The 12,314-nt window shown below is 34.1% G+C and overlaps 1 protein-coding gene across 5 annotated transcripts in view; it reads right to left on the bottom strand.

Annotated features, from left to right (window-relative positions):
• LOC131852093 (uncharacterized) overlaps window positions 1-12,314 on the bottom strand; it is a 163,885-nt gene that overhangs the window by 49,607 nt on the left and 101,964 nt on the right. For all 5 annotated transcript variants that reach the window (XM_059202718.1, XM_059202719.1, XM_059202717.1 and 2 more), the window contains 2 exons: window positions 8,899-9,102; window positions 832-971 (listed from right to left, as the gene is read on the bottom strand). In XM_059202718.1, coding sequence (XP_059058701.1) covers window positions 832-971; window positions 8,899-9,102 — 344 coding nt within the window. The remainder of the gene's footprint in view (window positions 1-831; window positions 972-8,898; window positions 9,103-12,314) is intronic.

The following is a 12,314-nucleotide window of genomic DNA, read 5'->3' as shown; positions in this document are numbered from 1 at the left end:
TGTGAATTGTTATTAGATTATTATTATTATTATACAAGCCTAAATTCCCACACTTCTATCACTAACTCCTATTTTTTAGCAATATTTATACTATAATTTATACGGCGTTCTTTTCGATTGCGGGGACAACTAATATATAATATATATATATATATATATATATATATATAGGGATTTCGGCTTTAGATATCAGAACTGATTTTGTCTCACGGTTCCATATGCTAGTATATAACAATACATAATACAATATTGACATGATAGAAGAAGCAATTGAGATGGTGAAATGTGTATTCATTCGTTGATTACAACACGCATGACATATAGCTAACGAAAATGACATAAACGTATTCATAAGTCAGATGACTGACCGAGAATAATAGGTAATTGATCTTGCAATATGTTTATTTATCCATTAATAAGTCCTTCCACATAGGTTCATTTTCTTCTATCCGTATCTCTCATACTATAGCTGGCTATTTTAAACACAGACAAAGACATCCCAATTGAGGGTTAAAATAATATAGACGGCCGAGTAAAAACTGGCAAATTAATATAGATTTTAGAAATTTAGAGGGAATAAATATTGAATTATATCGTATCGTTATAAACTAATTTCGATTGGAGACAAATAAATGATAGCTCTTATATATAATAGATAATATGTCAAACAATACAAAAAATCACATTCATGAACACAAATGTTTATATCATGTGAGGAATCGAACTCGCGACGACAGGAAGTGAGACGGTGTGCTAAGTAACCGCTAGACTACCGAGGCTGCTGTCTATTGTGTTTCTATATCTATATAGATTATAAGTATATGTACTCACCGTTCCTCCAGCATCTCGTTGAAGGTTTTGGATTTAGCGCGTGGTTGACTGGGCTCGTTCTCCATACGTCGCACCTCAACACACCGCTCTATTATGTGCTCGACGCGCTTCCGGCGTGATGATTTCCAATTGTCCAGGTTCTGGTGGCAAAACACCTTTATTTATAAATTGGTACTATTTGACTCGCAAACGTTGTTTTGGCCATATAAAATAAAATCGCTATTAAAAATAGGGGTTGGTGACAGAAGGGTGAAAATTTAGGGTTGTATGTATTTTTAATGCCACATTACAAACATATAAAAATGTCTAAAATAGTGGTGGACAACCATTAGCACGCACTTAGGGGTATGAAAATAATATATAAAGATAGTCCACGATTCTCAGACCTACTGAATATGCATATAAAAAATTATAAAAATCGGTCACGCAGTTATGTTAACTAACATTATGACAATATATAAAATATAACTGGAATGTTAAATAGGCGGACGAGCCTATAGTCAAGTGGTAACTATCACTTATGTACGTCCCTTCCGTGATATTTTTATACCACAAGGTGGCAAACAAATAACATTGCTCAATAAGGTGTTGTGCTGCCATACACTATAATTCCACTGTTATATGCAACGTGAAACTGGAAGTTTGCTGGTGTAGGAACTAGGCAAACTAGTAAAAATAAAAAAGGCAATAATGTTTAATCAGTACTATACAATTTCATTGTCATATCCCATTATTGAAACTGGTAGTGTAAGAACTAGGCGAAGTAGGAAATCTTTAATATGTATTTATAAAATCAAAATTAATATAGACATATATATTGAAATCTTAATATAAGTATTTCTGAATTGAAAGTTTTTTATTTGGAATACGGATTCGGATATAAAGAATGCGCAAGAAAAATACAATGAATAAATATACAGTCGTACTTAAGAATATATATTCTATCTTTTAATTGATTAAAAATGTAAAATGAAGCACGTTCAGCCGTGACCTTTAAATGCAGCAAATGCAAATGAACATGAGTCAAGCATTGCGTGTTCAGATTGTCATCTAGCTGCAAGAAAATGTCGCATCTCGGTTATGCATTTACGAGATGAACGTGGAATTTATTTTATTTTATGTTAATGTAATGGCAAACAAGCTGACAGCTCACAAGTGAAAACGTCGACTATATCATGAATAGCTCTTATTACATTATGATGCACGTGATATCATTCTGGCGGTACTTCTGATCAATTATCTTTTTTTAATGGACAATAATGGAAAGGTGCAACTACTACGCTAATGGTATACGCTGGCGAGGCGCCAGTGGAGAATGGCAGGCTGAGCATGATGTCAGATCAGTTAGTCAGGACTCAGATACACCAGTTTATGCTGGATTAACTAACGGAGAGCGACAGGACCACGAAATCAAATCAGTTGGCCCATCGTCACGAATTCACAATGATGGTTTCGAGAGAGACGTGTCAGATGACTCACGAAAACGGTATATGCTTGCGGGGCACCAAAGAAGAATGGCAGGCTAAGCATGATGTCAGATCACTTAAAGATGCCAGGACTCAGAGACAACAGGAATTCACAACGATGACTTCGAGAGAGACGTGTCTGACGACCCACGGTAACAGTATATGCTGGAGGGATTGGGAAAGGGGGGGGGACTAACGAATGACAGGATGACTATGTAGTCAGATCAGTTAACCGATCGTTGCGGATCATCAGGAATTCACAACGATGTTTTCGGGGAAGGTATTTCAGACGGGCCACGCTAACGGTATTGTGGCACCAATAGAGAAGGACAGGATGAACATGGAATCAGATCGGCTAGCCTAGCCTAGCGAAATGACCACAAATTCACAACGATGGTTTCTGGAGGGACGTACCTGACATGGTATATATCTAGCAACGTTGTCACTACTCCAATATCTCATAAGTTCTATGTATTTTATTCTATGTATTTATATCATTAAAACGGGAATGTATTTCACGGAGTTGGTGAAATAAATAAGCGAGCATAATGCAAATTATATAATTCTGATAGGCATAGAAAATTAAACAGCAAACAACAGGCTGGCTTCTGGCCCGATCGAATCGATATTCCGTCGATTAGATTTGATGACATAATATTCGGTATTTGCCTTTTCATAGTGTCGATTGCTTATTTAACTGGTATATAGATTTTATTAATTGCATATCTACACCTTGGTATAATACTTTTTATCACAACTGCCATATGGTACTGGACTTCTGATAGACGTAGATAGTTATGTTTTTGTAAATACAATACATTTAATTGTAAATACAATTTATAATAACTGTATTTATACATTTTTAAACAACAACACTTTGCTTCACACGGGAATCACGTTGTATTTGACGAAGGTCGTATAGATTTATGTACATTATATGTCCTTCCGGAAGAATTCCTCAAATCGTTCTAGCTTCAAAAATAACGATTTTACATACAAACTTGCATCCCCTATTTTAATTTATCCCCTTTAGGATAAAATGTTTACAAACTTTGAATATCCTATATATTTATAATCAACAGCCGTAAAATTAAGTTTCAAGTTTTTTATCTTTAAAAATTACGATATTTCCATACAATCTTATATCTCCCCTTTAACCATTTACAAGCCTTTTTCGCATTAAAAAGTAGTCTATGTCCTTTCTCAAAGTCTAGAATATCTGTGTACCATATTTAACTTAAATCAGTTCAGTAGTTTTGGCATGAAAGCGAGACAAACAAACAGTGTTACTTTCGCATTTATAATATTAATAAGGAAGTAAGGATAAGCGAAAAAATAGACGTGCTCGTATTTTAATATTGTAAGAGTATTGCACATTAATTATTTGTACCATTATTACTAAAGAATTAGTTACAAAAGAACCTATCTATTCAGATGGATATTTTGAGGTCAATATTACATAATATTCTACTTAAGTTGTCATCTGCGTAACTAATAACAGATCTGTTTAAGGAGCGTTTGAGATGTAATTGTACTTTTGAATCTAATTGTAGACTACTAGATATGGATGGCTACTAGAGTAATCAATAACTATAAAAAGAAAGTGACTGGTCGATCAACACTGCAATACCGCTGGGTTTAGAAATACGAAATTTTGCACGCGAGATCTTTATATAAGTAACGATCAATTTGTTTAACAGAAGCTGCGCGAACGACTAAAATACATTATTAAATTTTTGAGACGTTTCTGAAAGTACAAACAGTAAAATTAATAAAATTTATAACAATTACTGTTCATGTAGATAAAGTGCCCGGCTATCAGAATGCAATCACTTAAGCAGTGGCTTCCGAAAGATGCATTTTATTGTTATAATGGTATTTTTTAAAATAAAAGAAAGTGTATACCAACGCTGATAATGTAGCGTTTTTTTTTACACATACATAATATACATAAATATACTCAGACCTTTACAAACAATCATATTCATGAATACAAATGTTTATATCATGTGAGGAACCAAACCCGCAACTATCCGAAGAAAGGTGGTGTGCTAAACCACTAGACCACCGAGGTGACGATATAGTCTAGGCAGTATAGGTAGTTCATGAAAACAAATGTTTATACCATGCGAGAAACTAAACCTGCAACCATCCGAAATAAGGTAGTGATCTAGGCTAACCACTAGATCACCAAGGCCGTGAAATAGTATAGGTCGCATAGTAGATATAAACTTGTTCTTATTACAATGCTTACATTAATGTAAAGAATGTATTTTTTAAACAAATTATGTCAAAATTATCAATGTAGGTGTGCAACGGAAACAGCGCATACCGCGGTTCGTGCAAACGCGATCGGCGCATATCCGCCGGTGTAGAGTGACAGTTATTGCGACAAACCGAGGACATATTAAACTGTACCTTTTGTCATTAGTAAGCAATAAAAAACGAAGACAATGATATTTAAAATGTTATTTGTATTGTTGCAATTGCAGTGCAAATAATACCTTATTACAAGTACTTTTATTACAGTTATTACAACGCACAGGTACATCAAGCAAATTAAAGACAAAATGGGAGTAGTGTTGTATTAACATTTAAAGAGCATGATGGCAGATCTCGGAAAGCGGCAAGAGCTCCACCGACAAGAGCCTAACTCTTATATTAAGAATGAATGAATACAAGTACTTAAATATTCTAACTAATAAAAATAAACGTAAATGTTTGTGAGTATGAATGGATGTATGGATGTTTGCTACTCTTACATAAAAACTACTGAACGGCTATAGCTTATACAGCAGAATGGTCTATGTGTTATTTTGATGTGTAGTCGTTAAATTATTATTAATTTAAAAATATATTATGTATATTGGGCGAAATATAAGAATAAACGATCAAGTAAAAGTGTGAGGCAGATGAAGTTGCGCTGATGAGCTAGTTATAGAATAATTGCTGATATATAAGATATATTACTGTAAAGCTTTATCAAAATCTGTTCAGTAGTTTTCGAGTGAAAGAGTAACAAACATCTATCCATACATACTCACAAAATTTTGCATTTATATATTAGTAAGATAATTTTCATTTTGTATAGGGTTTCCCTTAACTAATATTCCCCTCTTCTTTGGTATACTATAATAACGGTAATCGAACACGGGACCTATTAAGATGCCAATGTCTTATTATAGCGCCACAGTGGTCGCAAAATGTACAATACCATTTTGACCAATGAATGGTGTTGCCAGAGGGCAAATCTCTTTATATTTCCTAATATTAATAACAAGTTTGTGACTATACTGTGCCTCCGGCGACAATTGTGTCGAGACGGTATATTTTCTGTCTGCGATTTACTAACGACCTCACATCGGTATTTCGGAAGTGTGAACTCTTAAACTGGTATATGCTATTTTTGATTGCTTCTCTCAAAAAAGTTCAGTATAAAAACAAGTATTTAATAATAAGGTTGTCTATAAGAGATTGCTTTAAGGCCTTTTGAGCAAGTACATTCAAGTTCTATTTATATATATATATGGTTTCAGTATTATTGGCTGCAATTTCGTCACTGTGATAATGTTTTATTGGAAGATAAAAACATATACACCGATCCGAAGAAGCAGATGATGATGATCATGTTTCATTGGGGAAAAAATTGCCAATAAAGATGCCACAATTTCTTCTCCATTTAAAATACTACGTATTAAGTAATTTTAAGAAAATTGGATAAGTCGGCCGTCGGTCACGGACGTCACCTTTTACTTCCGATGTTTGCGGGTTCAATTCCTCGCACTTGTACCGTGCGACTTTCGTATTCATGAATATGTTTGAATCGGTTTGGGTGTTTACTACGTATATTATGTATGTATTTAAAAATGTATCAAAGTTATTATTATCATTTGTCTAGTACCCATAACACAAGCTCTCCTTAGCTTGGGATTAAATGGCTTTGTGTGATTCATCCACGAATATTATTACTATACTAGATCATCATCATCTGCTTCTTCCTTATACCATTCATTTAGGGTTGGAGTAATATGTTTTTCTCTTCCATTCATCCCTATTCGCATCTCGTTATGACTCCCTTATCATTATACTCCGTTTTTGGCAATATCATCTTTTACAAACTCCTTCAATCTATTTTTCGGTATCCTCTGCCCTTACAACCACCACATTCATATGTAATACATCTTTAAAGTATTATACTAGATAAATAAAATACGACTGCCGAATCTGAATTAATAAAGTTCGTATAATTGGACACCCTGTCATTATACATCAGCTGAATAACAAGCAGTCGATGACACGATACCTTAACATACTGGGGACCTTTTTTTAACTTTGTTTTTATGCATCCTTCCAGCGAATATGTGTTATTAATGAGTTTCCCTTTCGAAGTCATTTTAAAAGAAAAGGTAAATTAAATGACACTTTTTACCCGACTGCCAAAGAAGACTACTTACAACATTATTATATTATTATATTTATGTATTTTATTTGTACAGTTTTACATTAATAAAATAATAAGTAAATAACCCTGGACAATCAACACAGCGCCATCTATACCCACGGTAAGCAGAGTTTGTGTTATGGTTACTGGTTTTAAAACTGACGTAAATACTTAGATATTTTATTTGTAAATACATACATAATATATATAGTAAACACCCAGAGCGATACAAATAATCATACTCATGAATACAATGGTTGCACTGTGCGAGGAATCGAACCCGCGACCTTTGGAAGTAAAGCGGTGTTAAACCGCTAAACCACCGAGGCCGTCAAAACAGATAAAATGCTTTAACAACAATTACTGGACTAACGTCAATACTTGTGTCCCAATTAGATATCTTTAATTACAGAATCTTTAACTTAATACAGGCGGTTCAACTAGGTACAAAAGGGGAGAAAGGGATTATTAGTAACGTGGACTAATAACACCATTGCTAGCAACGTATCAAATCAGGTTGACCTCCGCCCGGTGCTCCCTGGAAAACATCGTGGTAAATTGCCATTGGCCAAGGTCTAACTGACCTGACTTTATGCTCATTTTATCATCCTCCACTGGTGCCCCGCTCGCATAAATCGTTAGTGTTCTTAACCAAACTCCAACATTATTAGAATAGTTTGGGGAAAAACAGGGAGCACATAGTAATAACTAACTGTAATACACGTCGAGTGTGGCTATATTCGACGTGTATTACAGTTAGTTATTACTATATGGCCGGGTCTTAAGATGACAAAGATGGCTTAAAATTATCTCATTTGTGTGGAATTTGGTGATAAGCAAGTTTAAACAATATACGGAAATATTGGATAATAAATGTGTAATACTGAGATAATAGTATCACGGTATAAGTTTCGAGAAACAATTCACTAGTATTCTATTTCATGTGATGATGATTGATGATTCAGCGATGGTTGGCTCATCCGTCATGCTCGTGAACGATTGTTGCTTTCGGGTTCGTTTGCTCTGATCACTACGACTAATTTATTCTTATAAAGTTACTTATTCAGTTGGTTGTCTTAAATATTTTGATATTGAATTAGTGCTTATTGGTAGTCTGTATTCACACATTTCAACTTAAAACAACAGGTATTAATAAATTTATAGTGCTAGAGCATTTTATATTATAGTTCACTAATTGTTACACGTTAGTTAAATCATGTTTATGCATACTTTCTAAGCTTATTTCACCCTTTCCAATTTATTTATTTTTTTAGATAATAGATGTCTTATTTCTGTCGTTGAGATACAATCTATCTTTACGTCAAATTTAATTAAAAACTATTCAGCCGTTAATGGTAATAACGTAACAAATAGCCAGTAACTTTTCCATTTATAATATTGCTACAGAAAACGCCGCGCCTACACGCCGTGATTCTAAGAACAATATAAAAACTATAAATTAATAGAGACTCCCTTGTTGCTAATTGCTAAAGAATGCATTTAGGGAGCAGAAAAACACCTTATGGGGTGTGGAAACTTGCCAATTAACACAGATCCGATACTATCCACTTTCTAGTTCTACGGAAACGATATAATTAAGGGCGCCATTATAAATCTTAGACGCGACGCAGTCTGTGCGTATTCTTGTGAATCAGTGTTTTTAAACTGGACAACCCCTATTGGTCTAATTTATGGGATGGGAAATATATACAATCACCTCTCATTTAATAATAACAATGTTTATATGTTAGATAATTTGTTTGCAAATAACTCTGCTTGTAATTTAAAATTAACAATTTCATTAATTGCATTTGTGGTACTAACATCCAAAAATGTGGAACGGAATGGGGATTGTAAGTAATGTAGATCGATGACCCAATTGCTAGCAATGTAACATGTCAGGTTGACCTTCACGCGGTTCCCCCTGGAGACCATCACCTGACTAACTGGCTAACTGACCTGACCTCATGCTCATTATCATCCACCACTGGTGCTTTGCCAGCATAAACCATTAGCGGAGAAGGATGATTCTATTATCATAATTTAAAAAATTAACCACAGACAATAAACGTAGTTTTCTATAGTATATTATATTGTATAGTAAACTTTGCTAATTTAAAAAGAAATCCCCTCCCTATGACTGTAAGAAATAAGACTTACCGACTGCCAGTCTTCTTGCCGCTCAAAGCGAGCGGGCTCTGTGGTGCGTTTAGCAAGTTCAGCTCGACGGAGCTGTTCCCGCGCCCGGCTGCCGAGGTCCGCGGGGCCTACCCGGATAAACTGGAGGGGATTCCCGGCGGGTTTGCCGGGAATAACCGCTGCCGTGTGCGGACGAGTTGCCAGGAAATCCGCACTGTCTGTTGTCTGTAAAGAGGTTACATTATAATTAAAACCTTGAATAGTATAGAATTAACCTACGTAAGTGGCTTAATCGTTGTTAATTAACGAAATTCTTTTTGAGTTTGAGTTCACTATTTGAGATTAGAGATAAAACAAGATCTGCTTAGCTTGGAACTAGATGTCCCAAGCTAAGCAGATCTTGTTTTATGGGTACTAGAAAACTGATACAAATACATTTTTTTCTATAAATACAGACAATATACATAGAAAATACCCAGAACTGTACAAATAATCATGCCCATGATCATAAAGTGTTTGAATAATGCGAGGAATCAAATTTGCGACCACCAGAAATATGGCGGTTTGCTAAACCGCTAGACCACCGAGGCCAACAGGAGGCATTTTTTTGTATATGTAATAATAAAATATTGTTACATATACAAAAAAATGTGTGTGCAACTATGAGTTAGTATGAGTTGTATGATTCTTTTATATATAATAAGAACAGTGTTTGATGTCGACCAAATTCTAACTCGTGACCTTTCTAATCTTAAAATAGGACAATAAACCACTAAACCACGACGTACTCATTCTAATAGTATTATTGTTGTTGAAGCGATAAACGTAGCCTAACCTAATTACGATGCAGTTGAGCATTTATAAATAGTACAATACAAAGTTGGTGTTTTCGTCTATCTGTTACTAAGCTAAATACAGATTGTGTAACGGTCTTTACTATCATTTCAAGATAAGAAGTCTTTTTTTTAGTATTTCTTATTTTCCCGCGCAAAATGTAATGAGCCACAGATGCACAATATTGCACGGCGTGCAGCCGCAGTAAGATAACGAGCGAGTGATAGCTGTTTGTGATATTAATACTAGTATGAGTATTAAAAATTATTATGGTAAATTAGGATCTCTCCAGTCCATACTTATACGAGTCCGGTATTATCAAGAAAATCCTACAGATTATAAAATTCTTTATTTTTTAACCAACATAGGAAAACGTCCTCTACTGTTATTTAAATATGATATAAACTTGAATAAAGATTATTTCTATTTCTAGCATTACATAGTCTAACGACAATAGCAACTGTGACGAAGGCGAGTCGGAGGAGTGGCTCTAGGTTGCAATAAATAGATTCGGCACAGATTTGCATTACCCATCGGTGTTACTTAATCTTTTGTAAAGTCTGAAAATACCGTTAAATTAACTTGGGATCCTTTACAATTACATTATAAGTAGAAAGTGTCGAATTCTGATGCGATCTATTATATTTCGTGTCGAATTATGACATGGTGCATTATTAGTTTGTTGCATTATTATTAAGATTAGATTAATTAAAAAACATCTACAATGAAAAGCGTATTATTTGCTATTAGGAGAAATAATTATGATAAAAAAAATATAAATTGACAGTTACGCGGCTTAGATATGCATACAAAAAAGTTTCTAGGTGCATTATTATTGAGAAGAGAAGAATTAAGAAATAATAATTATAAAAAAAATGTAAATTGACAGTCATGTAGATTATATATGTATATGTTATATAAATATGTATGTATATCACGGCAACAAAAAAACGAAATGAAAAAAACGCGAAAGTTTGTACGTATGGGTGTTTGTTACTCTTTCACACAAAAAGTACTGAACGAATTTTGATGAAACTTTACAATAATATATCTTATGCATAGGAATAAATATATACTTTTTATTTACATTTAACGCGGGTAAAACCGAGGGCACATTTAGTCATTCCATAGTATAAAACAAAGTTGCTGTAGCTGTCTGTCCGTTCCTATGTATGCTTAAATCTTTAAAACTACGCAGCGGATTTTGAAGCGGTTTGTTTAATAGAGTAATTCAAGAGGAAGGTTTATATATATAATTCATGTACACCCGTGCGAAGCCGGGGTGGGTGGCTAGTATATATATGTTGTATAGATACAATTTATTTTAACATCTTAATAATTAACCACGATTAAGTGTTCACAGTGCATGTCAGGCGATGCATGTACTTTCTATGATTGCGTAAACCCGTTTCCTGGCCGGCTCGGATGTGGGACTTATTGCATTTTAAGTGCAGTAGATTGAGATTCCTAGAGAAGATGGCAGAGGAATGAGCGAAGCCGCAGAAATCTCATGACCCGACATCTGCGAATAGCATCACCAACGAGACGAACGAGCGCGCTACCCACGAAGCAGCCCCCGAAGCAACCCACTAGGCAACCCATACCGACAGCAGATGTAAGAAGCTGAACGACATGTCGTTATCGGACAGATGGGAGTGGGATGTCAAACAAATAAGATAGAGAGACCAAGCACGCAATGTAACGTGCTGAAGTTCCTAAACATTATGACGAAATGCACCTACATTGTAGCAGCCTAAAATAGATGGTCCAGTGAACTCATATATTCATTATATAGTCTATGTACAATATATATAAACCTAGTAAGTAAGCAATAGACAATAATTTTTTTATTTTTATTTATTTAAAACAGAAAACATATGTACTAATTTACTGAAGAAACGATGATATACACAGAAGTTTAAAACTGTGTTGCGAATATCGTAGTAAGTAAACTTTTTTACATTTTTATAACAGTAAATGCACACTGCAAATTTGTACGAGATCGTTGAGATCTGCCGGTTGAGAGGGAGAAGTGGCTCTTCAATGTATATACAATATCAACTGTTATTTCATTAATAATAATAATATAGTTTATATTATTTTAGTCTCAATTTTACTAATTAATAATCACATTACAAGAATATTGTTACTAACATTATATACCACTATAACATTATACTATACACCTATATAAAGTGTACAATGTAAATAAACTGGTAGAAATCAGGTACCACTTAATGTCTGTTATTAAAAAAAAAAATTCGTTTGATATTCTTGTCAGTTCTTCTTAATTGAATCTGTATACTCAATTGAACGGTAGGGATAAATAATTAATACAAAAATCTTGCTGGATAGGCGGCTAAAATTGCCTATATTAATTATGACTTTTGTTTTGATTTGATATGTACTGTCATAAATAAATAATTATTTCATTATTCTTATAATTATTGTACAGCATACAATTTTCAGGAGGGGAAGGGCTGGGGAGGAATGTACCCCTTCCTGCCCCTGTCCTTAATAATATTTAATAATAACTTAATGAATTAATTATTAATAACTTTGTAAAAATAATATTAATTAAGTAGAAAAATATTGGCAGTTCC

This window comes from Achroia grisella, unplaced genomic scaffold, assembly GCF_030625045.1.
Source record: "Achroia grisella isolate CSIRO2021 unplaced genomic scaffold, CSIRO_AGI_Agris_v1 utg840, whole genome shotgun sequence".
NCBI classification, from domain to species: domain Eukaryota; kingdom Metazoa; phylum Arthropoda; class Insecta; order Lepidoptera; family Pyralidae; genus Achroia; species Achroia grisella.
The sequence above is the reverse complement of the archived record's forward strand: the minus strand, read 5'-3'. Positions and strand labels throughout refer to the sequence as shown.